General features: G+C 33.8%; 1 protein-coding gene across 2 annotated transcripts in view; it reads left to right on the forward strand.

Moving 5' to 3' along the window:
- Positions 1 to 25,758, forward strand: part of LOC138310941 (titin-like) — a 255,773-nt gene that overhangs the window by 152,495 nt on the left and 77,520 nt on the right. The window contains exons 108-124 of one of the 2 annotated variants that reach the window (XM_069252300.1): positions 226 to 294; positions 711 to 779; positions 1,071 to 1,139; positions 1,513 to 1,579; positions 1,706 to 2,000; positions 2,205 to 2,337; positions 2,594 to 2,674; positions 3,163 to 3,214; positions 3,459 to 3,753; positions 3,910 to 3,968; positions 6,245 to 7,807; positions 9,731 to 9,870; positions 10,110 to 10,288; positions 10,583 to 10,730; positions 11,029 to 11,444; positions 24,956 to 25,050; positions 25,499 to 25,739. In XM_069252300.1, the coding sequence (XP_069108401.1) occupies positions 226 to 294; positions 711 to 779; positions 1,071 to 1,139; positions 1,513 to 1,579; positions 1,706 to 2,000; positions 2,205 to 2,337; positions 2,594 to 2,674; positions 3,163 to 3,214; positions 3,459 to 3,753; positions 3,910 to 3,968; positions 6,245 to 7,807; positions 9,731 to 9,870; positions 10,110 to 10,288; positions 10,583 to 10,730; positions 11,029 to 11,444; positions 24,956 to 25,050; positions 25,499 to 25,739 (3,971 nt within the window). The remainder of the gene's footprint in view (positions 1 to 225; positions 295 to 710; positions 780 to 1,070; positions 1,140 to 1,512; positions 1,580 to 1,705; positions 2,001 to 2,204; positions 2,338 to 2,593; positions 2,675 to 3,162; positions 3,215 to 3,458; positions 3,754 to 3,909; positions 3,969 to 6,244; positions 7,808 to 9,730; positions 9,871 to 10,109; positions 10,289 to 10,582; positions 10,731 to 11,028; positions 11,445 to 24,955; positions 25,051 to 25,498; positions 25,740 to 25,758) is intronic. The other variant, XM_069252301.1, reaches the window with a different exon arrangement.

Consider the following 25,758-nt stretch of genomic DNA (forward strand, 5'->3'; position numbering starts at 1 on the left):
GGAATTTTTTGTTTCAGTTTGAACAAAACTACAGAAATAGGATCAGAGCATTAGGGAAAAAATAAACTGTTTACTGTCAGCTACAAGTATATATAAATTATATAAATTCTCAGATGCCTCTATATATTACAATTTCTTGGGCCTGTGTAATAAAATTGTCATGTTTGAATGTGAATGTGTACTGTTTGCATGTATGATATACTTGCATGGTTTTGATTGATGCAGTGAAACCAAGGTCGGCACAGTGTTTACTTCAGAGCAGGTCGACTACAGGGATGCCCTCCAGAGGGAAGTGTAAGTAACAAATAAGGGGAGGTAATTCTACAATCAAGGGGAGATGATTCTAACAATCAATAGAGATGCCATTCGGAGCAAAGTGTTAGCAACCAATTAATCAAGGGTAGATAATTCCAACAATCAATAGCGATACCCTACAGAAGTACACGTTAGTAACAATTATTTAATGGGTAGAAATAACTGGAAAAAGCCACAAGTCTGTAAAATAAAGGGGGATAACTAAGCTAAACAGGGGAGATAATTACACTAGATATGATGGAGGGGCATAATTCTAATTGTACAAATAAATATTCAAGGGAATTTCAAAGTGATAAATGCATATAATACAAAATAGATTTCTCATTTTGATACATCAGTATCTAAATTTGCACGTGCATTACATTCTGAACTGCATGCTGGTTTGTTTTGTACAGAACAACTAAAGTCGGGGTGACTTACGAGTCTGAACAGGTCGACTACCGTGACGCTCTTCAGACCAAGGTGTAAGTAGAATCAGGGAAAGAAAGAACGTCTTATTGAGCTCTGATCCTTGATGGATACATTAATAATTATGTTGTAGAATAACATTACCATTGCATTACATTAAGAAATTTGTGTATTTATATATTGAAATAGAACAATACTGCTCTTGCATGTTGTATAGAAGTTGTTATTTAAGCTAATTAATATGATTAACACATTATTATTAATGAATATTTATTAAAGTTTCTTTCCATCAAATTGAGGATGTCTACTGAGTTGCATGTTGCATGGTTTGCTTGTGTTTGTGATAGGACGACCAAAGTTGGCACCCTGGGTTACCAAGCCGAACAAATCGACTTTCGTGATGTCTTACAAAGGCCGTGAGTGTCTTTTATTTCAGATCTTCATCAATTATTTAATCATTTTCAGGATGTTTCTTATTTTCAGAGGTATTTTACTGGCTTTTGCTATAAATTTACAATAAATATTATTAATACATTTCTATGTGTATTTACATTTGAATTGTTACTGTTTTTTTTACAAAAAGACAATTTTCTGTGATAGCAAGTCCTTTTTAATTTGTGATTATACTTGGTTAAACTATGATAATGTCAGTAAAATTTAAAAAAAAAAACTAAAAAATTATATTTCTTACTTAACATCTTTAAGTAGATGTAAACTCTTGATTTTGTATTAGCGATATTTACCCTGCATCTGATGTGTATATAAATAGAATTCCTTTGTTCTTTTTAGGACTTTGGAGGAACCACAGGAAGTCAAGACTGCAGAACAAGTCGACTTCCGTGACGTTCTTCGTGAGGTCAGTATATATCCTATATGTGGTGGAGTTATGTCATATTTATGTATTTTTATTTAATTCTTATCAATTGATATCTTTTCATCCACTGTTGTGAAACATAATATATTGATGAATATTCCTTTTTAGGTTGAAGAACTTGTCGCACCAAGGTTTGATACCATGATTGAAAGTGTGGTTGCCAAGGAAGGCGAACCCGCTAAGTTTTTCGTTAAAGTCACAGGAAAACCAACCCCCGAAATTTCGTGGCACCATGAAGACCAAGTCCTCACTACTGACGAGATCTACAAGGTCACTGTAAGTGAGGAAGGGGAGAGCACTCTCGAACTGCCAGAAGTCTTCCCTGAGGATACTGGCAAGTACACAGTAAAGGCTGTTAACACTGCTGGCGAGGCTGTCGCCACGGCAACACTCACAGTCACAGGTACGTTTGAAAATTTGGATTTTTCATGCACTTTTAGAAAATACATATAAAAAGAGAACAAAATAGTACAATTAACAAAAATTGGGAAAAAGTTCAGTTAAAAACTATCTTAAGACTAACTGTTCATATAAATATTTTTCAAATACTGTATATTTTTTGCTATGTAAATGAAATGTTATTCTTACTGCGGTTTTTATTTCGCAGAAGAAATGGTTCAGGAAGAGACTCTATCTACCACAGAGGTCATCACACAGGAGGTACAGGAGACTGTCGAATCTAAACAAGTCGTCTCCGTACAGGAAACCGTCGAAACAACAGAAGTTGTCAAGACTCAAGTGTATGTAAAAAATTTAATTTCCCTGAATTATCTAATTGTTATGCATGATTTTAAGCAGTTTTTTCATAGATTTATTCTCTATGAAATATTGTATATTAAAAAAGATGTTTGTGGTATCACGAATTTTAAGAATCGCAAAAATGAAGTAAATACAGAGTTAAAATGTCTATGTGTGAAATGGAACTAAAGATAATCAAACAAAAGATTCTTTGATTATTTGCGTAATTGACAGAGTTGGTGTGTATCATTTTAACAGGCCACACTATTTTGGTATTTATTCCCCGCCCGGACTTCTAGACTTCCGAAATGTTTTACGACCTTTTACTATGAGGTCAAGGTGAGGAGTGTGGGGCTCTTGTTACCATGGAAACAAGGCCCATAACTCTTGAGTGTTCAATTTGAAGTTTGTTGCTCAGAATAAAAAGTGTGATAATTTGGTTTTGTTTAGTAATAAATCAAAGCTAGAAACGTGTTTTTGCACATAAAAAGTGGTGAATTTGAGCGATTGAAGTTTTATGATATTTTGTGCTTTTGAATTTCTGCTAGATAAAACAGTCTTAATAATCTTAAGTTAGAATGTCGGAATTGATCCTAAACAATTATAAAATTTCTGAGGTTTTGTCAGTCATTTTCTAACAAATTATTATGTCCATGGTTTTCGATTCTTTACCTATTTCTGATGGTCTTAGTTTCTTTAACAGCAATGACATTTTCTTTATAACAGTAGTGACATTAACTCAAGTATTTTGTGGTGAAAGTGTGCTGGTTTTAGATTTCTAATGTAACAATTACACATTATAATTTCACTTTTGCTTTTACCAACAGGGATGCATCTGCTGACATTATCACAGAAGAACAAGTCTCCGAGATTGAGAAGGTAAATTATTTATTGTGATAATCATTATTGTCACCTTATAAGTGTAAACAGGTGGAATATAATGACAAATCAATATTCAATATTGCTCTTTTTATTAAAATCTCATAATTCATCTAAATTCCACATGAGGCCATTGTAGATATGTATCATTTCTTCTGTTCATTAAAATATTTCAAAATGGTAACCTGAAAAAAGACTGATTAGAAACCCTAGGAGCTAACTAGAATATGATTATCTGTATTAGGTTGAAGACCTTGTCGCCCCCTCTGTTACCGTGGAGATCAACAAGATGGCCGCAAAGGAAGGTGAACCTGTTCAGTTCATCGCCAAGGCAACTGGATTCCCAGCGCCAACACTGCAATGGTACTACGGTACGGAGCCAATCAATACCGATGAAATCTACAAGGTTACTGAGACCACTGAAGGGGAGAGCACTCTAGACCTGGCTGAAGTCTTCCCTGAGGATGCTGGAGAATACACAATCAAGGCCGTTAATGAAGCTGGAGAGGCCGTCGCTACGACAACACTCAACGTTATTGGTAGGTGTTCAACCGTTGATATCAACTTTAATCTCAGATTGTTGTTGTCATCAATAGGTGCAAACTTATTGAATGATCGTCAGATTTCCTAATGTTCGGTATTGGTAAGTTATATCAAAATTGTCAGTTGCTAAGTGTTACCTGTCTTTGTTGTAGAATTCACAGAAGACACAGATACAGCAGCTGAGGTTTCTGTAGAGGTGGTGTCAGAAGAGGTAGGCCTTACACAAATATCACAATCATATCTTCACATTCTCATATATTGATTACAATTTGATACATTTGATTTTGACGCATTGTAATAAAAGTGTTTTTTTCATGAAATAAGTAAATATATCATAATAAGAAGTTCTATGTACTTATAATGAAAAATTAGTGAAATATATGATGTGATAAAAAAGGGGAAAAAAATGACCTGACATCTTATTATTAAAGTATCTTGTTACTTGATTCAACTTTCGTTAACTTTTTAATTGTTTTCCAAATAATTTTGTTTCTGGTCGAAGCAATGATGAAAACTTTCAAGTGCAATAAATCACTGCTTTACTAATGTTGTAGTTATATGGGAAAGGATTCTAACATTGCAATAAAAATGGTTTATTTGAACTAACACCAGTTTTAAAGTATAATTGAGTTCAAACAAATAATATAGATAGATTGGTTTTGTTTGGAATAATTGCAGTGTTTAAGATTTCTCATTAAAACAATATTTTTATTTTCAACTGAATTTTGTTTTGATATGAAGTCTGTTTTATAAAAAAAAAGTTCTATTACCATCTTTTTGTTGATTAGATTTAGATGAAAGTTGTTGACTATTTGAATATTGTAGATCCTTTATTTTCAATTTATTTACAATATATTTTGCATCATTTTTCATTTCATCACTTTAAGATATTTTATTTTGAGCATGAACAATTACATAAAATTGTATATACATGCATGTATTTATATCTTATAAAGATTATATGCATGTAAATATTGGGCACAATACCATAGAACATTGTTATCTTTGGGCTGAAATTCATTCAAGCGTAATATTCATTCAGGCGTAAATTTGTATGATAAAAATGTCTGATGACTGCTCGGTTAATCAAACATTTCCAAAGCTTAAATTTGTAAACATCTCATTATCTGTTTGATTTTGGGGCAATATATTTTAGATTTGAAATAATGCATATTTTTTTTCTTCAAAAATATTGGAATTGGAGGAAAAAATCTTTAAAATTTGGATTAATGAATGAACTTTGACAAGATGTTCTTGTATTGTGGAGATGTACAAACTAACCAAGCATGATAACATCAGTATGACATGGGTTAATTCTCCAGTATGGTGACAGCATTTAGGTTCACTGGGAAGATGACAGAGTGAGCTTTCATTTCATAGAAACATCCACTGGACTAAGGTTTATATTTATTACATAAGGGTATTCTGTCTGAGCATTTTACATATTTTGAAACAAGTGATATAACTGGTTATGGGGCTAATATTATATTGAAATGGTGTACCATTACGTAAACAAAATATTCTATAATGCAGTTTCTTGTAGGAAAAACAGAGAACCTATGTTAACTCAAATCACATAAATTATTGTTATAGTTTTTGGTAATAGTTAAAGTGCTTGTGATCCATAGTTTATCCAAAGTTATTCTATAAGGAATGCCTTATTATGGATATCAACAACAATGAGATGGGGAATGTGGGAAATGTTAATAGCTTGTGATTAGGCCTAATGAATAAAATCTGTAATCTATCCAGAGATATTCTATAAGGAATGACCAATATATAGATATAGGCAACAATGAGCCTGAAGGTGACTGTGGGGTGTGGTTTAGTCATAATAAAGTTGGTATAGATAAAATAATTGAATATCATGTTGTAGTAATATGGACGACAGGTTATATATAAATAAGCATGGACTATTCTGTCGGGTTAGCATGTTGAATTATAACAGCCCAGTGGATAACTGAATGAAAGCTGACCGTGTCATTATACACTATATATATTGGTGACAGAAAATCTAACATCATTTTCCACACACTTCATCCTTTTATTTTGTAGGATACGCCATCACTGCAAAACCAAATGCTCACCAATATGTGAATGGGGAGTTCTCACAATCAGATTCTGAATTAGAATAAATGTCATTTCAGGAGCTCATGATCTTCACAATTGTTCACTAAAATTGGCTTGAAATTCTGTTAAATCGGGCATATTTGGCCAGATTTGCATATGTTTGGTAACAAGCAAGGCTCCAAGATCATGAAGTCAAAAACAACTTAAGTTTAAACCTAGCCAATCACAGTTGACTATGCGAAAAGTTACAACATTATTGATTGGCTAAGTAAAATATCTTAAGATGGCTTCATGATTCGATCTGAAATAAAAGAAAGGAAATGTGCTATTATATTTATCCTGATTTTGAGAATCTCGCTGTTTTGTTACTCAGAAAGCATGCCCCTAAATGCTTGCTCTTGCTTCGTTTTCACACAGTCTTCGCATGCCTTCCCTGACACCCAATATGAAGTAGGCACAAAAGTGTTCACATGGCACCTCCGCTCGGAGGACGACACAGGTCACTTAACTACAACCACTCTATTGAAGGAGGAAGTCGAGGTTGTCGACGGCGATGAGGAATTCTATGAACCTGAAGAATCTGTACCTCAGTTCAGCTTCGAGGCAAAGGTGGACAGTGACGAGGAATCAGAGGAGATGGGCCCAGCTGCTCAGACAGAATATACATTCAGTACAGACTACAGTATTGATAGTCAGATAGTACAGGACAAAGAACCAGAGGAAGAGTTCACGTTTGTCCTGAAGGAAGATGTCCCAGAAACATCACCGGAGAAGGACATTGATGAGACAGATGAGTTTACATTTGTCACCAAAGATGATATCCCAAAACTAGACCTACCTCAGTCCTCCTCAGATGAAGAAGAGGAGGTGAAAATAGCCAGACCACTTCTTGATAATGTGTCATTATCCAGTTCAGAAGAGTATCTGTCGGATGAAGAGGTTGTGGTGTCGTCTGCCAGTTCAGATTCGGAGCCTGAGCAGCGTAAGGTTTCCATGCCTGATGTGGTCCCTCAACAGAAGGAGCCCATCAAAGTCTACCCCACTTCATCCTCATCCTCTACCTCCGAGGAGGAGGAGGACGATGAAGTGAAGGACCAGACTTATGATGCGTCCGTCTATGTTGAGGAGAAGCTAAAGCCAGACAGCGTACCAGTCGAGAAGGCCATGGTCCCGGTTGATGAACCTTTCATGTCCTCGTTTGAGATTGTGTCCAAGGATGTGTATATGGCGAGGCATGGAATAACTGAGCCAGACGATGTGACATTCGAGGCGAAGTTAGAAGACAAAGATGTGGAGCAACCTTTTACATCAACAGCTGAAGAAGCTGTTTTCACCCTGAAAGCTCATGAGGATGATGAACCTGCTGCTCCTCATGTGGATCATGATGTCCGTCTGGAGGCTGAAGATGAACCTCGAGAGGATGTTGTCCACCAAATGTACATGGATAAGAAGTCAGATGATGAAGATTATCTGGAGGAGTACAGTCTCTCAGCGCCTCAAGACAAGAGGGAGGAAGTTATACTAGAGGAAAAACAGCCTGATGTGAGCACTGAAGTACTGCTAGAACAAGATGAGGAAGTGGACGGCAGACCTCAGTTTTCCTTTGAGGCTGAGGTACAGGAGGACAGGCTGGACGATGAGGATATCGCTGAAGTTTCCTACGAAATCGAAGTATCAGAACCAAGGGAATCTGATGTGTCGTACGACGACCAACCACTAGTGATGACTGTTGAAACAGAAGTCTCTCTACCAAGTGACATTTCATCCGAAGGCTTTGAAGAGGACGGAGAACTTTACGAGGAGATTGAAGAGTTCCAAGGACCCACAGTGTCTGTTTTGGAGACTGTTCCCGAGGAATCTTCACTGGAGGAGAGTCAGTCAGCAGACGTCACACCAGAGGTGGATCAGGATGTCTCATTCTCATTCTCTCTGGACGAAGTACCAAAGGACGACATCCAGGAGACTTTCTCCATCTCAGAGGTAATGAACGGCGGACATGTTTATACAAGGGGAGAGCATTTCAAGGGAGATAACCTCTCTACTTGATAAAATATCCATAAAACTGTTATCACTCTCCTTTTTGAAAGGGGAGAAAATCACCCAAATGTTAAAAAATATTCAAACCCGATATGTTCTAAAACAATTGTATTAATTAGTATTATGTGATATTGAAGATAGGTAGGTAGTTTAACAAGCGCAAAGCTGCTTACTAACGAATATGTATAGGTGGACCTGTTAGTAATCAACATTATAGTTAATTCTAAAAATAAAAATCTAAAACACCCATTCATTATATCATATATTCATACATAACCATCATTCATCTACGGTTTTGGTCTTTTATCTGTCTAATGTCTTACCATCCATCCATAACAACAACAACAATCTATTTCTCCACGAAGGATTTCGTGATTAGCTTCAATGTTATTTTGATTAATATTAGTACAAAATCAGAGTAAGATAAATGTTTGAGATTGAAGTGTGATTTCAAGCTTTTCGCTGAGCATGTTGATGTGCTGATGTGGTTGTGAATATAAATGGTTGGCCTGTTACCAGGCAACCTAATATCCCAGAAATTCAATGGCTGAATTTTCAAAATACTATGTGAATGGTAAAAATGAATCTAAGGGACTTAAAGTTCACATAAACTAGTTAATGAACAGAATAATTATAGTCTTATCATAAAATGAATTTTTTAAACAACTTCAAATATAAAGTAAGCCTAAATATATCATTTAGCCTCATTAAATGTCCCAAATTACCAATATATTTATGAAGCTATTATTTCAATCTGAAATAAATCAACATAATTGAGACTTTGAAAAAAATCACTTGCAAAATATATGTTGCCAGACAGATTACACTAGCTAGCTAAAGCACCAACAGAAAGCTAGCTACAAGCCGATGCACACTACGAACACTTACTATATAATCCTAGCGTTGCTATATTTACCAATATATATATATAATATACTCCCTAAGCCCCTAAAATCCCTCATGCTTAAACCTTAAACCCCCCTGCCCCTCTCAGTCTTTACCTGAATAATAAAGGCATTTTATCCATACTACTGCCCAACAGTGTCGCCTCCCCTTGTTTGAAGCTCTCCATATTGAAGTGTATAATTGTTGTGTGATGACATTGTGCTGCTATATTGTGGGATTTTATGATTGAATGTTGTTTGTGAATTGTTTTCAGCCAATTTATTATGAGCAAAAAGTATTTCAAATTTATCAGTAATTTCAAGAAAAATTTGATCCTGTTTAATTATTCACTTATTTCAAAGTTTAGTGATAATTAAACAGAAAAAAATCTTGTTCTAGTAGATTTCTATTTTTTAGCTTATCAGCCTAGTAATTTTATAATATTTGTTAGCGATTACGAAGAAACATTCTCAGTTCTAGTTATTTTTAAAAACTTTTTTATTTTTATCTTTAAAGATACATTTTCATCTCTTACAAAATAGTATAGCTAGGACATTTATTCTTATTTTATCTATATAATTATATAATTATATATACATTATTTACTTATTACAATCTAATTAGAATAGATTTTTTTCTCTTCATTTTAAAATCCATTTAATCCAGTTATCCCCCTTGATTGGGTTGTTGCCTCCCTTGTTTTGTGGTGTTGTGACCAGATAAAGGTGTCTGTCTCTCACCTTTGGTGTTTGTGAATGGGTGTGAGCTCTTATTGGGGTTTCTGCATTTTTATATTGTAATAAATTGTGGGAAGCATTCATGGAAATGTTCTTAAAAAGTAGATTTCCTTATAAGTTTTTTGTTAAAACGGTTAAGAACATTTTCATGCGTGGTGTGTCTGTGATTTTGGAATGAGCTATATTTTCAATTGCATGCACAAAATTTTGAACATTTTACTAAATGACCTTGAACTTTAATTAGGTCAAGACTGTAGAGTCTGTTGAGGTCGAGGTTACCATCCCTAGGTTCATGAGGGAGCTATCAGACCAGGAGGTTACCGAGGGAGACACTGTCACCTTCATTGTGGAGGTACTCGGCAGCCCCTTCCCAGACATCTCATGGTAAGGTCAAAGTTCACCTCTGAAGGTCGTATGATTCATATTCAAATTATAAAAGATTATTTTGATATTCAGTATTGTTGTATACTATTATTAGATACATTAAAATATAGTTCAATAGCTGTAGATTTATATATTAAGCTTTGTGAAAGAAGAAACATACTTTCATATTGATGAAAACATTTTGATTCCGCAACTCAATTAAATGCTGTATGTATGACCTTTGAACTTAAACCCCATAGGTTCAAGGATGGTGTTGAGATCACACCCGACGACCACTTCCAGATGGAAGTTCGCGGAAACTTTGCCTCACTTATTGTCAAAGATGTTGTAACCAACGACGATGCTGAATATGTTGTCAAGGCAACCAACGAAGCTGGATCAGCCTCCAGTACAGGAGAGCTCTTCGTAAATCCATCAGGTATAATCACAATCATTCTCAAAACAATTCAGGGACCTAAACTTATAGATTTATACAATTTATCGGCCACAATCAAATGTGGAATCATTTAGTTTAAAAATGAGTCGATATTTTAACCTAGACTTCTAACTCTTGATGGCTCATTCACCCCTGAATGTTCATGATGAACTAGTCCAGGCATTGAAATAGAAGAGTTCAAATGTGTCTACAAGGGTGGATAAGTTAGAGCCTGTCTTCTGGGTTTATGGGAGTAGATTATGGGGTTCCTTATTAAATCAATTTTGGTGTTTTCAGGTGAAGCTCCAACATTTGTGGTTCGTTTGGAAGATCAAACCATTGAACTTGGTGAACCACTCAAATTGGAATGCCAGGTCAAAGGTCATCCCAAGCCCAGGCTCACTTGGTTGAAGGATGGAGAAGAAATCACTGATGAGCGCTACACGTAAGTATCATGTTATTGAAATTTTTCTATGGCTGAATAGTACAAATATTGCACTCTTTTATTGTTGTATTATACAATATAGCTGGTTTTTATATGTCAAAATTTTCATGTTTTAAGAAAATTTAATTTTAGCAGTTTTTGATTTTCTATATCTTGCAGATTAAATTTTCGCAAATCACAGTTTTGAACTGCAAAAAATATCATTCCTACAAAACCTTTATAATCTAAACATGTCCACCATGTTTATAAAGGTGTAAAGAAATCCTTCACTGAATTCATTTTATTTGCTATTTCACAGAATTGAATTCATCGAAGAGACAGCAACACTTCAGATCGCCACCAGCGTGGTGGATGACGAAGGAGACTACTCAGTCAAGGCCGTAAACGACCGCGGTGCTGCCACCTGTAATGCGGAAGTCCTAGTGAACCTTGAGGCTCCAAAATTCACCAAACCCTTATCAAACGTTTCAGTGGACATTGAACACACAGCGGTGCTCGAGTGTACCGTCGTTGGCAAACCGACTCCCAAAGTCACATGGTTAGCCAATCAAACCATCATTGAAGAAAGTGTCAAATATCATACCAGTTTCCATGACAACGTCGCGACCTTGGAAATAACCTCTATCACTGAGGAAGATGGTGACGTTGTTTACACTTGTAAAGCGGAGAATGTCGCCGGAGATACGAGCTGCACGGCACAGATCACAGTACAAGGTATATTTGTATGATCATGTGTTGGAATGTCACCCTTGCATCCCTCCAGTTCTGTAATGTTAGTTGTCCCTCTCTGTAGTTGGGTAAAGTCCAAAGTGTCCAGTAGGGGGTAGCAGGATTGGTTTACTTATAACATTCATAAAACATTTTAATTGTTAGAACATGATGTTGTCAGGGAATCTATATTGAGTTATAAATACTGCCAGATTTAATAAGTATTGGGTTGGATTCGCGGCCAGTTCAAGTACATGGAGGTAGAAAATTGTTCCCTGCATATTTTCAGAGCATATTAATATGGAAGTTTCGCTGTTTCAACCATATAATAGTATATTTAGGTATAAATGTTGATAGTGTTGATTTTGGTATTTGGTTTGACAAAAATGAATCTTAGAAATGTTTTTGAGATGGAGTCAAAGAGTGCTTTGTTATATTGGGCGAGTTGTGCAGTGTATATAGTTCTATTTGTGATATACATGCAGCATAGAATCATAGATTATTTAAAAGACATATCATTGCTACTTAATAGATGGATCAAAAGGGTTTTTTCCAAATATAGTTTTATCAATAATTTACGTATTTTATTATGTATTTTTAACTAGTTACACATTCCAGTATATCCTTATACAATTGTACTTAGATTAATGTTAATAGGAATTTCATGTAAATGGGTGTTCGATGAAAAATCTATTGTATTATAAGTCCATTCATAACACCAGAATCTCACCAGAAGATTTTATGAGTGCTAGATTATCTCCCTTGATAAATATAAGTACAGCTCTCAGGATTAAAGTTTACAGAGAAAGTTTTGATGCATAAATGTTAGTACAGATTGATAGACCCTAGAACATATGAGCGTAGGTCATTTTGCATGATTATAATAAAAACAAGTTATTTTGGCGTTTTTTTTAAAATGTAGTCTCCCTATCATTGCATGGAATAATTGTTTAATAATTTTGTTGGTTAACTATGTAAATATATCTCAGTTCTGAATGCTTGTTTGTCCGATTTAAGTTATGCAATGTTTACTAAAAAGCATCTAGTTTGTATAAGTGATTTGTTAAAATGTCGGCACGATCAAAATCTATTTTTGTTAAAAATTTGTTTTTTGTATGTCTTCACATGTTTGTTGCATGGTTGTGAATTTTTGCCGGACAAAATGTTTGGTATAAAGCTGTACATTTGTAATTTTTGATAGAATTAAGATTTACTTTAATTCGAGAGAAAAGTCCATTTCGAGAATCAAATGAAATCATCATTCATCAATTTTGCATCTTGAATTTTGTTTGTAGGGATTCATTATCAAAATGGACAGCAGCATAATATAAAATAGGTTGTTTATAATTAAAATTCATATAAATGTAATGTTTGTTTATGAAGGAATATACTGGAAACAGGACAGAACAACAAAAGAGGAGTAGTTCAGATTCATTAGATCATTCCTAAACGTTATATGTATCATAAGTAAAAATTATTTTTGTCAATTATTTTTGTAAATATTTTTTCACATTAATTTTTAGCATGAATATTGTATAAATTCATAGAATCAATGGATAATTTGGTTTATATATATATAAAAGCAATGGATTCAGCATAATTCCTAGGATATTATGATATTACAAATCAACTACATATTCCGTATTTGCATATTACAGAGTTATCTGCCCTTGCAAGTAGGAATTGACTGTGACGTCATGTAGTTGCAAGCGTAATGTCAAGCTTTTCATAGATTATGACGTAAATTTTGCTCACAATGAAATGACGTCACAGTGGATAACTCCCATAAGGGAGGTAACTCTTAGTATATTCAAAGACGGAATAAGAAGTAACCATGTCTGTAAATCAGAATTATCATGTTATTGAAAAAGCATTTTTAAGTTCTTATATTTAGATTTAGAATAATTACCTTTATTTTTCTATGTAAATTAAAATTATCAATATAACCTTCATTTTGTAATATATCTTTAATTCTATTTCATACTTATTATATTATATACATATATCTTTCATTTTTCCTTTCACTTCATAACCGTTCATTATCAAATATTTCATCTTCATTTCATCATTAACATTTTACCTAGCTAGAAATGAATCTCTATCAAATTGTATAAATTCTTTCAGAAATAATTTGTCAAAATGTCATATTTATATAATTTTTTGCCAGAATAAACATTCCTTTTCGCAAAACTTTCGCATGTGTGTTATATATATATATCTTACACATACAACAAGCTCTATCTAATGCATAGAAAAATAACATTAAAAGTTCCAAATATAGAATACTAAATTACAAATTTATAGTTTGTCTACTCTACCTTTTCATTATTAAAAAAAAATCTGTTTTTGCTATTTTTCCTATAAGATATATTCAGTTCTCAAATATCTCTGAATATATCTGTAAAACTAATAACTCGTTATTATTATTTGTAGAGGTTAATCTCTCTGTGATATTTTTCAGTTTCTGTGCATTATTTTGTCGAGCTTGTAGTATCCTAGTTTTCTGTTTTGCATGGTGTTCAGGATGAGGCTCCGCGCTCTAATCCTACACCCAGCTAATATGTCTCCTCCCCCATTCCAATGTGTGTGTGGACCGGAGGAGGGGCAGCACCCCCACCCTTCCCGTTCCTCTGTCTTGTGTGCAGACTTAGGGAGAAGGGTCGAAATAGTTGTGCATTCTTGATGCTTTGTGTCGTTCTGTTCTCAAATTATATAAATATACAACTCAGTTCAAACCTCATTCTATTAATCATTAATATTTGATAAATATAAATTTCCATGATTCATTTATTAACATGAATAAATATCAACATATTTTTAAGAAAAGTTTTATTTCACATGTTCAATTAAAATGATACATATTTTTACCTGAACATTTGAAACTGAAAGGAAGCCTGCTTCATATAAAAACAAATGTTATATGAAGATTATGAGAAAATTGTCCAGTTTGACATGAGTTGTTGTCCCTTGTTCAGCTGTATAACCTTGCTGACCTCTGACCTTTGTGTATCATCATCATCTGCACATCATCATCAATGCACAGCTAGCAATTGTCAACAAATTCTTATCAAGGGAGATAACTTTGGAATCAAATTATTATTTGTAAGATTATATCGATTTGAGATTATTAAAAGATGGATTTTTTAAATGTTTTGTAAATTTTTTGCATTTTCCGATTATCTCCCTTGAACAGAATTTTATGTTTTTGAACATGCTTCGTAGATATAACATAGCTTTAGATGAATCACAGAGCTATTGTCCATTGAGACTGCTCACGGATATGTTACTATGGAAACCAAATATTCCCCAGTTTCCTACAAATGGACAAAACTTCTTTGAATGCAGAGACAGACTTTTGAACTTTTATTGATTGACTTTTGTCCTCTCTGAAGATTTGGATTATGTGGCTGTGACCAAGCAGCTCAGAATCTGGAAAGTTCTATTTGTAGCAGGAAGAAATAAAATAACCAGAAAATAAACTTCTATATTTATTTTGAATATTACTGGAGAAAGAACATGACATCTACTTATAAAGCGTAAACACACACAATTAAGGCACTTCATGTCAAGTAATTACATGGTATGATTAATGAATACAGAAAGCACACAATGTCTGTAGATGTGGGGGTAATTTATAGAGGACAGGACCAGTTAATAATATGTTTACTGTAAAACAGGGATTTTTTTGTGAGGTGATAAAATATAAATTAACTTCCTCATGATCCTATATTAGAAGTGTAGGTTGTGAAATTAAAGAAATGTGATAAATAAATCTACTTATTATGATATTATTATTCTCTTCAAAGTAGAAATTACATTCAAACCATAACTCTTTAAAGTTATTATAAAGTCACAAAAATCTATCATGAGAAAGGGAAACATAATTATGATGTTCAATGTCAAAAGGAATATTAACTAGTTTACATCAGTTAAATCTCCACTTCAAAGTAATTTGTTTCTTTTCTGTAATTATACAATGAGTAAGAGATCAAACTTCACACACTGTAATAATCCTTTCACTGCTCACCCAATTGGAAAATTGATTCATAAATATTCACAATAGTATTTAACTCCTGTCAATTATACAACCATCAACATACAATTCACTCCAACAAATGTGGAAATAAATCTCGTAACGATTTACATCGGCAGACATTATGATAGCTGTCAAAATCTCACCTGTTCAACATACCTTCCAGGTGTGTAACGAGCTGATGTGTGATTGATGATTGACTTTAGCCAACACTTAGATAGGGAAATCATTACTGAGTTACCTGTATCTTACCTGAGGGGCCGACACATAATCACATATTATCGTCATGGTTTCCAATTTCTCCTTATCTGGTATTAATGTCCGGCAGGTATCTGGTGAGGCTCTACACGAGGGAGACTCACACGTAATCCTCAAGTGGGTGTACCTGTTAGTGGTGTCCTGAAAAGATATAATCCTACTTAGGAGATTAAGTTTCTAATTTAAGATAAATCATAAACATGTGCACAATTATGTTTTATATCTTACCATATAAAATTCAAATAATATTTTTCAGAATCTTATTTTGCTGTTTTAATACCTTACTAAAAAAATAGCTTAGTTGGGATTTAAATCTGAAAAACCAATTAAGTATAAACTAATTAAAGGTTGATTAAATAATTAAATGGATTTAATAGCCTACCAACGTACAAGTGCAATGAAGATTAATTGATTCGTTGAAACAAATACAATTTAACATGTCTTTTTTGTGCTATTTAATCCATTAACCCATGAAGACACATTTATAAGCTCTTCTAAATCAAAGGCTAGACCAGTCTATTAGGAAACTTTAGGGGTGAGTGAGTTAAAACTGACACCCCATTGGTACCCCTTATAAAGATTACAATGTATTAAATGTTTATCCTAAAACCTTCAAGGACACCCAAGGACATGTGTGCATTAATTGTTGTCTGAAAGTCATTCAGACATTAGAATTGCAAATGAAAAATTTGATCCTGCCATGGTTTTAAAAATCATTAAACCATATCATATCCTTTCACTAAGAGTCTCCACCAGTAGAAATACATGTTTCCTTTGGTAAAGAATATACTTAATGGATTTTACAGTAAATATATTTGGATCTCCATTCACAAGAATACACACAATGGAACTGGTGAAAGTTAAACATCTCAATTCAAATTATTTTCTTTATATTTTCTAACAAAACACTTGGGTGCAATAAACCCACACATTAATGAAACAGACTATAAAAAAGTCCTAATCTATTAACTATGGGAGAAAAATGTGAAAATGCATCCCTGAGTCTGTCTGTGACCTTATCCGTGAGGGTCTACATGGAAACCCTATACACCTAATCAGCTAATAATTTTAAACACGCAAAATATGCTTAAACTTATCTGCAAACATTAAACCTAATAGCTCTTAAAAAAAAGTTCATATTCATGCACATTTTGTATTAATTCGCATCAGTTTTAAGCATTATAAAAAAACCTTTTTAGCTAACATTTCTGCAGTCTTACTAACACCTTGTTTTCTGAAACAGACTATAACCCACAAGGCACTTATGTCTTTGTGTCTGATTACTAATAACGATAATATTTATCATTAATTAAATATGAGGTACCTATCCGCCCATTGTGTCGGCCAGGTATGTGTACATATAGACATACTACAATGATATCCTTTAACTCTGTTATCTGTCTGACCCCTAGGGGTCAACATACCGTCCAGGTAATTCTGTAACTACAATCCTCGTTAGTGTATTGGATAGAGGTACATAAAAACATTACAAAATAATACCTTAGATTTGTGTGATCTTTATCTCGCCCATTGTTAAAATTGTTTACATATTTGTCAATAGTTTCTCATTGTTAGAAAAAACATAATTTTGAATGTCAAACATTTTTGTGTGTTGCAATTTATGGTTAGTTTTTTTTTTCTGGTTCAAATTGCACTGCCTTGTTATAACTTAAAAAGAATCATAATTTTAAGATTGTATAAATTTTTGTTTTTGTAATTTTTTTTTTTTATTCTTTTATTGTGATATTTTGCAAATTAAAAAAAAAATGGCTGAAACTAATTTCATTAATTAAATAGAAAAAAACCGGAGCTTTTATTATAATGAAGGACATGTATGTTGAGATAATCATTAAGGGGGATAGCTGCTGACATTTAGGTCCTGAGGGGGATAGAAAGGGGGATAACCCATTAAAAATCATGTGTTTGTAATAAAATAGGAAATGTGGGATACTATAACTTTACAGAAAGAATCAAAGCCAAATGTGTATAATCTTTTTTACATAAAATGTATAATTGATAGAATACATGACAGTATGTCTAAGACATTCCTGCTGTTGGTGGGGGGTAGGGGCGCATTTAAATGGGTTCACTGAGAGTTGATGGGCTTGTGTAATTTGTACTGAATGCAGTTATAACTGTACTAGAGAGATATTTTGTTCTGAAGTCTAGTCTAGGTATTGTAGTAGCGTTTATAATGGAAAACATATAAGTATCAGGTATAAATTGAGGTGATCAAGGTGTGTGTTTTGATCAGTATAGCCATGATAGCTAATGGATATTTGTGTTTTGACGATGTTAGGGAAGAAATAATTAAAGAAAATGAGAAGAATAGCAGGCTTTATGAAAATAAGTGAATAACAATCTAATTAAAATAAGAAGAACATCATGCAAGTTGAATTGGATTGAATGGTTTGATTTTCATTTAATCTAAATCAAATCTTACCAAAAGTTCATTACAAAAAAAGTTACTCAAATTAATATATTCATTGTTCATATATATATTTCTACAAATTACTTAGTTTAAATTGGAAACCTATCTTAAATTTTACTTATAAAAGATAGACTGTAACCAAGATAAGACTGTAAGTATTTTGTCTGTTATTAACCTCAAGTTTTAAAGCAAGTTTGAACAGAGGAGAAAAGATCGCTGTTTGAACAATAGAAAATAAATCTGTACAATGAGCTTATATCTCTCAAACAGATTTAATCCCCGAGAATCCCAGAGGAGTATTTTTGATAAGCAGATTGGTAGTTTGTTACTGAGAATTGATATATGGTATCCATTTAACATGATATCGTATGGTATACACACAGCTTAATAGTATAAAATAAAAATATTCATATTAATGTTATATATTATTTATTTCATCTATAAATAAACCCTTAGGTATAGTTAGTTAATGTTAGTGTGCTGCGATAAAAATAAATAAATATGTTAAAGTTTTATGGTAATTAGGAACTGGAGATATTTTATGGTAAAACTCTGTAAGCTAACCATACTTGAGTAGATCTAACCACAGTTCTGAGTGCTAGCCCTAAAGTAAGGAATGGAAAGTGACTTATTAACTGTAGAACTTAGTAGAGAACATCATGTTCAGTGGAGGAAATGTATACCATCATGTTCAAATTATATTTTGAAAGTTTTGAGGAAAGGAAGAAACCGATTTCGGGAACTCTGAAAACAGGAATATGATTCAAAGTATAAGGAGTATAGAAAAATGTGATTCTGGTGATTCAGTTTTCTGAAGATATCTGAATTGAAATTAATTGTGGAATGTTGAAAAGGATTTTTATATAACAGAAAAATTGGATGAATAGAATTGTGCACTGATTGTGGTTGATCGTTTTACAAAGACAAATATTTTGCTTATTTCTCAAAATCTGTGCATAATTCAGGGATAAGAGGATGGACTGTTGTGGAATATGAGTATGGACGTTTCTGCTTGTGACAGGGAGATGTGATAGATGGGGCTTACTGATTTGTTCTAATTAGACACTGGTGTTGATATCTTAATTAACCCAGTATTGATGGTCACACTATTATCTATAGACTAGAAACTAATCATGTTGTCTATTTCTGTTGGAGGTATCCGATACTGATCTGGGGTCAGTCTTATGTTTGTTTACTATAGGTTACTGTACACCTAATAAAAGATTTCAGGGAACATTGATTTGATACACAGATTCGTATCAGTGAGGATGCTGGTAGCTCACTCATGTTAGGATTGGACCTATGTATTCCTGTATATCAATGGATTACAAGCTTAGCCTGCAGTGTTTGTGGTGAAGTTGAACTCTGGCCAACACTCACCGAACTTTCTTCTTCATAATTTTACATTCTAGTAACTTTTATGAATGGCTCTTCTGAGGGTTAGATAGACTTGGACACAAACAGTATTAGACTGAGTTATGATATAAATTGGTGGAATTGAAATTTTTGTTAGCGCACATTTCTGCTATTTATAGCTTGGCAACATTTGTGAAAAAGTGGAGAAATTTATTCAATTTTGAACAGATGTTTGATTGGTATCAACATCCATACCTATCTGTGTCTACACAAGTCTACATCGGGTCTGCTGTGTTAAGGTCATGACCTCGCGGAGATAGTAAATTACCTTTATTGATCGTAAAGTTTGTTTGTTTTTTCTATCAGAGTTGTATCATTGGGAATTTAATGACAAGCTGTGTGTCGACTTTCATAACTTGTAGTGAACTTGGAGGAAATCGACATAGAGAAATAAACAGTTTTGAAACCAAATTAGTCAGGCGTTGATTTCATCAGAAGGCAAGTCGAAATGGAACATTCGAAGGATTTAAATAGAAGTTTGAATCAGAAATTTTTTGTCTTCATGCAGAATTGATTTTCTCTGTGCATGATGTTGATGTGTGATGGATGAAAAGATGATTTCTTGTATGGAGTTCAAAGGTCAATTACATCTGCTGTTGTGCAACTGAAAATTGATGGCAGTTTTGACAGCTGAGATTTTATGATAAACACTGTGTTATAATTTAAAATGTAGCCAATGATTTGAAATGGATGTGAAATACAAAATGTTCATGAGGATAATGTGAGACAATGAGACAATAACAAGAAATCTTATAATGGGAAATATTACATAGATGGTGATACCAAGTCCTAGGTTTGGTATATATGTGTTGGAGAACATTTTATGGCATTTACGCATCTATGAGCTACCATGAGGCGTGGTAGAACTTATATAACGATAGTCAGCAACGCTAAAATTGTGGATCTTGTCCTTGGTTACATCAATTATGGTGAGTTTGAATTATTTTGAAATTTGAATCAAAATTATTGTCTGTCTGAAGATTGCTGAATAATTAATCATAGAATTTTAAAGAGTGCATTTTGTTCTTCATAAGAATTGTTGTAACAGTACTATAGCAAGGTGCATTTACTTTGAAGATTGAGGAGATATGATGTATTCAAAAATCCCTGAAATTACGTTAGATGAAAGTGGTCTTAATTATTTTCCCACTCCAAAGAGAAATATAAATGTTTACCTTTGATTTTATGGTCTTAATCACAGAATGACTTGAAACTATTAAATTTAAACTTAGAGGGTTTCGATAGTAAAGTAATGTACTTAAACTCTAACAAATTTAATCAAACTTTAAAGACCTTGTTACACCCAAGCTTTATCAGTAATTGATGTGTGATCAAAGTTTACTTTTTAATTGGAAATGTAGAGGTTAGGTGGTGAAGATCAAGTCAAAATGAAAAGTGAATTCAGCATGTCTATATAAATGTGTTGTTTGTTTACTAGTGAGGATGAAAGTTCACATGTTATCAAGTTATCCTAGTACCCAGTTTATATTGGGGAAATCTCTATATGTCAGGTAGTGCTGTGTCTCTATTTGTCTGAGGAGAACTTTATGATGCTCAGGTTTACTGTTATATTACTACAGAACTATGTAAACAGTTTTTACAGATTTATACTTCAGGTAATGGGCAGGGTATGTTATAAGTAAATACTGTAGGTCAGACCTGAAATATCTCTGTGCTTTTATTAGTTTGTTATGGAGGGAGGAATCGGATAGAAAACTGCACACACCTTTATAGAAATATTTGCTTTTATGCAAATTGACTTTAAACTATTTTATAAGAATATGTTTAACAGCTCAACAGCAAGAAGTCATGACATAAAATACTCAAATGAGCTCCATAATGTCGGTATCCACAATACAATATCTGATTATAATTCAAATTTAAGGGGAGATAATCTTGAATTAGAATCTTAAAGGACCCTATAATATACTTCTATTCCTTTTGGTCTGTAAATCTCTCTCTGGCCACTAAAATAAATCCTTGATTTACATGATGGTATCAACTCTAATAAGGGAGCACACACCCTCTTCCCTCCATCACAGACAGATAGACAGACACAGACACACAGACAGGACTGTTGTATTAACTTGCTGGTCCTGTCTTATCTATTGTTAGCAGACTTTGATGTAGATAAATCACAATAACTAGCTGTCATGTGTTCCTTCTCAGTCTGGTTAGCTTTACTGCCAGATTTTGTACTGAAATACAACTTTATAACTTGCTAAAGTCAGGGTACTTACTTCACTGTTTCTGTGTATCATATGTGCCAAATAACTGATAGAAGGACAATTTTTTGTACTCATTCATTATACAAGAAAGCTAGGAGAGGATTAGATAAATGTTTTCTGGTTTATCAGACTGTTCAGTGATTAATGCTAGGATTAGGATTAACTCAGGATTTACAGTGTAAAGCAGATTAGTACAGGTGTGTAATGTATTATAATGGTAAAGTGAAAGTAGGCAGTAATTTGACTTCAAATACGTGTATGGGGTAAATTAGACAATTAATGAACAGGTGTGTTGTGTATTATAAATATGAGTAAAAGTAGACAATAATTCAAACATACTTAGGCAGTTCACGGACAGGTGATTTTCAAATAAGTTCGAGAGCAGTTTGCGTGAATTTGTAAAATTATTTGAATATGAAATAGGAGTAAATGCATCTTGTAACTAATTTTAAACAATATAATATATGTAACTTAAAATAATCTGCTACGTGTTAATGCATGAGAAAAAATGTCCCAAAACTCTGTGATGAAGTCAATATTGGGGTTGGTTGAATTGATTAAGTTCATGTGTGGGTATTTTCAATTGGGCATGAAACTGTACAATGTTAAAGGTCATATGGTCAAGGTCACGGGATGTTGAGAGGAGTGAGTTGAGATTTTAGAGATGAGAAGGTGCATGTGACAGATTAGTATAGGATAAAGAGAGAATTAATTTAAGGTGTCTGACAAACTAATCACACAATTAACTTATCATAGAAATCTGCGTACATGTGTGTACCACATGTGGTGTAGATAAACCACTATTCTCCATCTACTAGTCTGTTCCTCATGTATCTTTATCAAAGTGAAACACAGTTCTTGTCTATTCTCTGACATAAACATTTGATAATTTTCATTTTAATAGATTGAATGATTTAATTCATGAACTAAAATGAATAGCATCAAAATAAGGTATGAATAAGGTGCCATTGATCAGACTTGAGATCACTGTTTTAATGCTGGAGATGAATATGTAAGTTGTTAAAATCCATGTCCTATGCTATGTAGAGTAGTATAATTAGTAAAAGTCAATCCATGTCCTATGCTGGGATGTAGGTACAACCATGTCTATGCTGGGATGTAGTATAAGTTAGTACAAATCCATGTCCTATGCTGGGGATGTAGGTATAAGTTAGTACAAATCCATGTCCTATGCTGGGGATGTAGGTATAAGTTAGTACAAATCCATGTCCTATGCTGGGGATGTAGGTATAAGTTAGTACAGTTAATAGTACACCATGTCCTATGCTGGGGATGTAGGTATAAGTTAGTACAAATCCATGTCCTATGCTGGGGATGTAGGTATAAGTTAGTACAAATCCATGTCCTATGCTGGGGATGTAGGTATATTGTAAGATATAAATCCATGTCCTATGTGGGGATGTAGGTATAAGTTAGTACAAATCCATGTCCTATGCTGGGGATGTAGGTATAAGTTAGTACAAATCCATGTCCTATGCTGGGGATGTAGGTATAAGTTAGTACAAATCCATGTCCTATGCTGGGGATGTAGGTATAAGTTAGTACAAATCCATGTCCTATGCTGGGGATGTAGGTATAAGTTAGTACAAATCCATGTCCTATGCTGGGGATGTAGGTATAAGTTAGTACAAATCCATGTCCTATGCTGGGGATGTAGGTATAAGTTAGTACAAATCCATGTCCTATGCTGGGGATGTAGGTATAAGTTAGTACAAATCCATGTCCTATGCTGGGGATGTAGGTATAAGTTAGTACAAATCCATGTCCTATGCTGGGGATGTAGGTATAAGTTAGTACAAATCCATGTCCTATGCTGGGGATGTAGGTATAAGTTAGTACAAATCCATGTCCTATGCTGGGGATGTAGGTATAAGTTAGTACAAATCCATGTCCTATGCTGGGGATGTAGGTATAAAGTTAGTACAAATCCATGTCCTATGCTGGGGATGTAGGTATAAGTTAGTACAAATCCATGTCCTATGCTGGGGATGTAGTATAAGTTAGTACAAATCCATGTCCTATGCTATGGGATGCGTTCAAGGTCATTTATAGGGCACAGTTTGGTGTAATGAGTGATTCTACATGTAGGTATCATCTGTATTTATATATAGTATCAGTCAGATTAAGTGGTCAGTGACTGGACTCAATATGCCAGGATTTGTTAGGATAAAAAGTAAACTTGTGTCAGAAACGATTAAACATGAGGAGGCTTTACTAGTAAATAGATGTCTTGGGGAGATGTTAGCAGTGAATGTGGTGGAGTTCAATATGTCCAGTAGAAATGTCATTTACTAGTAGATGTATGGGGGATATGTTAGCAGTGAATGTGGTGGAGTTCAATATGTCCAGTAGAAATGTCATTTACTAGTAGATGTCTAGGGGATATGTTAGCAGTGAATGTGGTGGAGTTCAATATGTCCAGTAGAAATGAGGCATTTACTAGTAAATAAATGTCTGGGGGATATGTTAGCAGTGAATGTGGTGGAGTTCAATATGTCCAGTAGAAATGTCATTTACTAGTAAATAAATGTCTGGGGGATATGTTAGCAGTGAATGTGGTGGAGTTCAATATGTCCAGTAGAAATGTCATTTACTAGTAGATGTCTAGGGGATATGTTAGCAGTGAATGTGGTGGAGTTCAATATGTCCAGTAGAAATGTCATTTACTAGTAGATGTCTGGGGGATATGTTAGCAGTGAATGTGGTGGAGTTCAATATGTCCAGTAGAAATGTTGTTTTACTTCTTGGTGATTTATTACCAACTTCTAATCATGCATAAAAAAAATGTTTTTTTTAAATCAATTGAATTTACTCAAAATTCTTTAACATAACAGCATTATTATTATTTTTTTGTCTTTTTGTCTGAAATTGATGGAAAATTAATCTCCATATAGCATACAAACTATTTTTATTTCTTTCTATGTTGTCATTAATTTACTACTAGAAAATGATGAATATTTTAGTTTGTATAACCTCATTTATTATCTCCATCCTGTCTCAATGTTATATGGATGGGAGGTCCTTTTATGTGTTACAATCTCTCTGTAATATGGAACCGTTTTGGAAATTTTACTGTAATTGGGACAAAATTTCTGAAGTAATGTTTGATGTATGTTTTTGTGTTGTTTAGGAGCCAAGAAAGTGGAAACAGTCGAGGAGACAGCTGTCATTGAACCCGAGAAGGGACAGGCCCCAGAGTTTGTCCTCAAGATCAAAACCCAGACTGTAAGTTAAATCATACTCGTCATGGCCATATCAACATCATCACTAAAATTTACCTTTACAATATAAACTGTATTTGATCCTAAGCTTCACACTCAGGGGAGATAATTTGTACAGAAGCAAGAACAGCTGATTATAGTTTAGATATCGGGCCCTATAAATTTCTCAAAATAGTCTTTAGTAAAAGTCGGGCTGAAGTAAATTTATTTCACAGAAGTTACATAATTGATAAAAGTTTTGTATTGTAAGTCAGTGGTTTTTTTCTTTTAAGAAATCAGGGCCAGCTAGACCTCAGTTGTTTTTAATATCTAAGATGAAATATATACTCTCGGAGCAATGTTTTATAATCAAAGTTTTCTTAACTTTTTCTTATATTCCTTGATCATTGAAAGTATTATAATGTTATTGGGTTTAAGTACCTTCTGTATAATAATCTGTGATGTTTCCCTAGATTACGGAGGGTGAGACCGTAGACTTCAGCTGTGAAGTTATCGGCGAACCTAAACCTGAGCTCCACTGGCTTTGTAATGGCCATGAACTCACAGAGGAGGGCAAATATATGGTGTTCGAGGACGAGAAACTCCACCATCTCGAAGTGTATGACATCACACCTGAGGATGCTGGCAACTACGCAGTTGAGGCAGAAAACAAATTTGGCAAAGTCACCTGTACAGCTGAACTGCAGGTCACAGGTAAACATGTAGATCTGAA

The sequence above is a fragment of the Argopecten irradians genome, chromosome 16 (genome assembly GCF_041381155.1).
Source record: "Argopecten irradians isolate NY chromosome 16, Ai_NY, whole genome shotgun sequence".
NCBI lineage: Eukaryota > Metazoa > Mollusca > Bivalvia > Pectinida > Pectinidae > Argopecten > Argopecten irradians.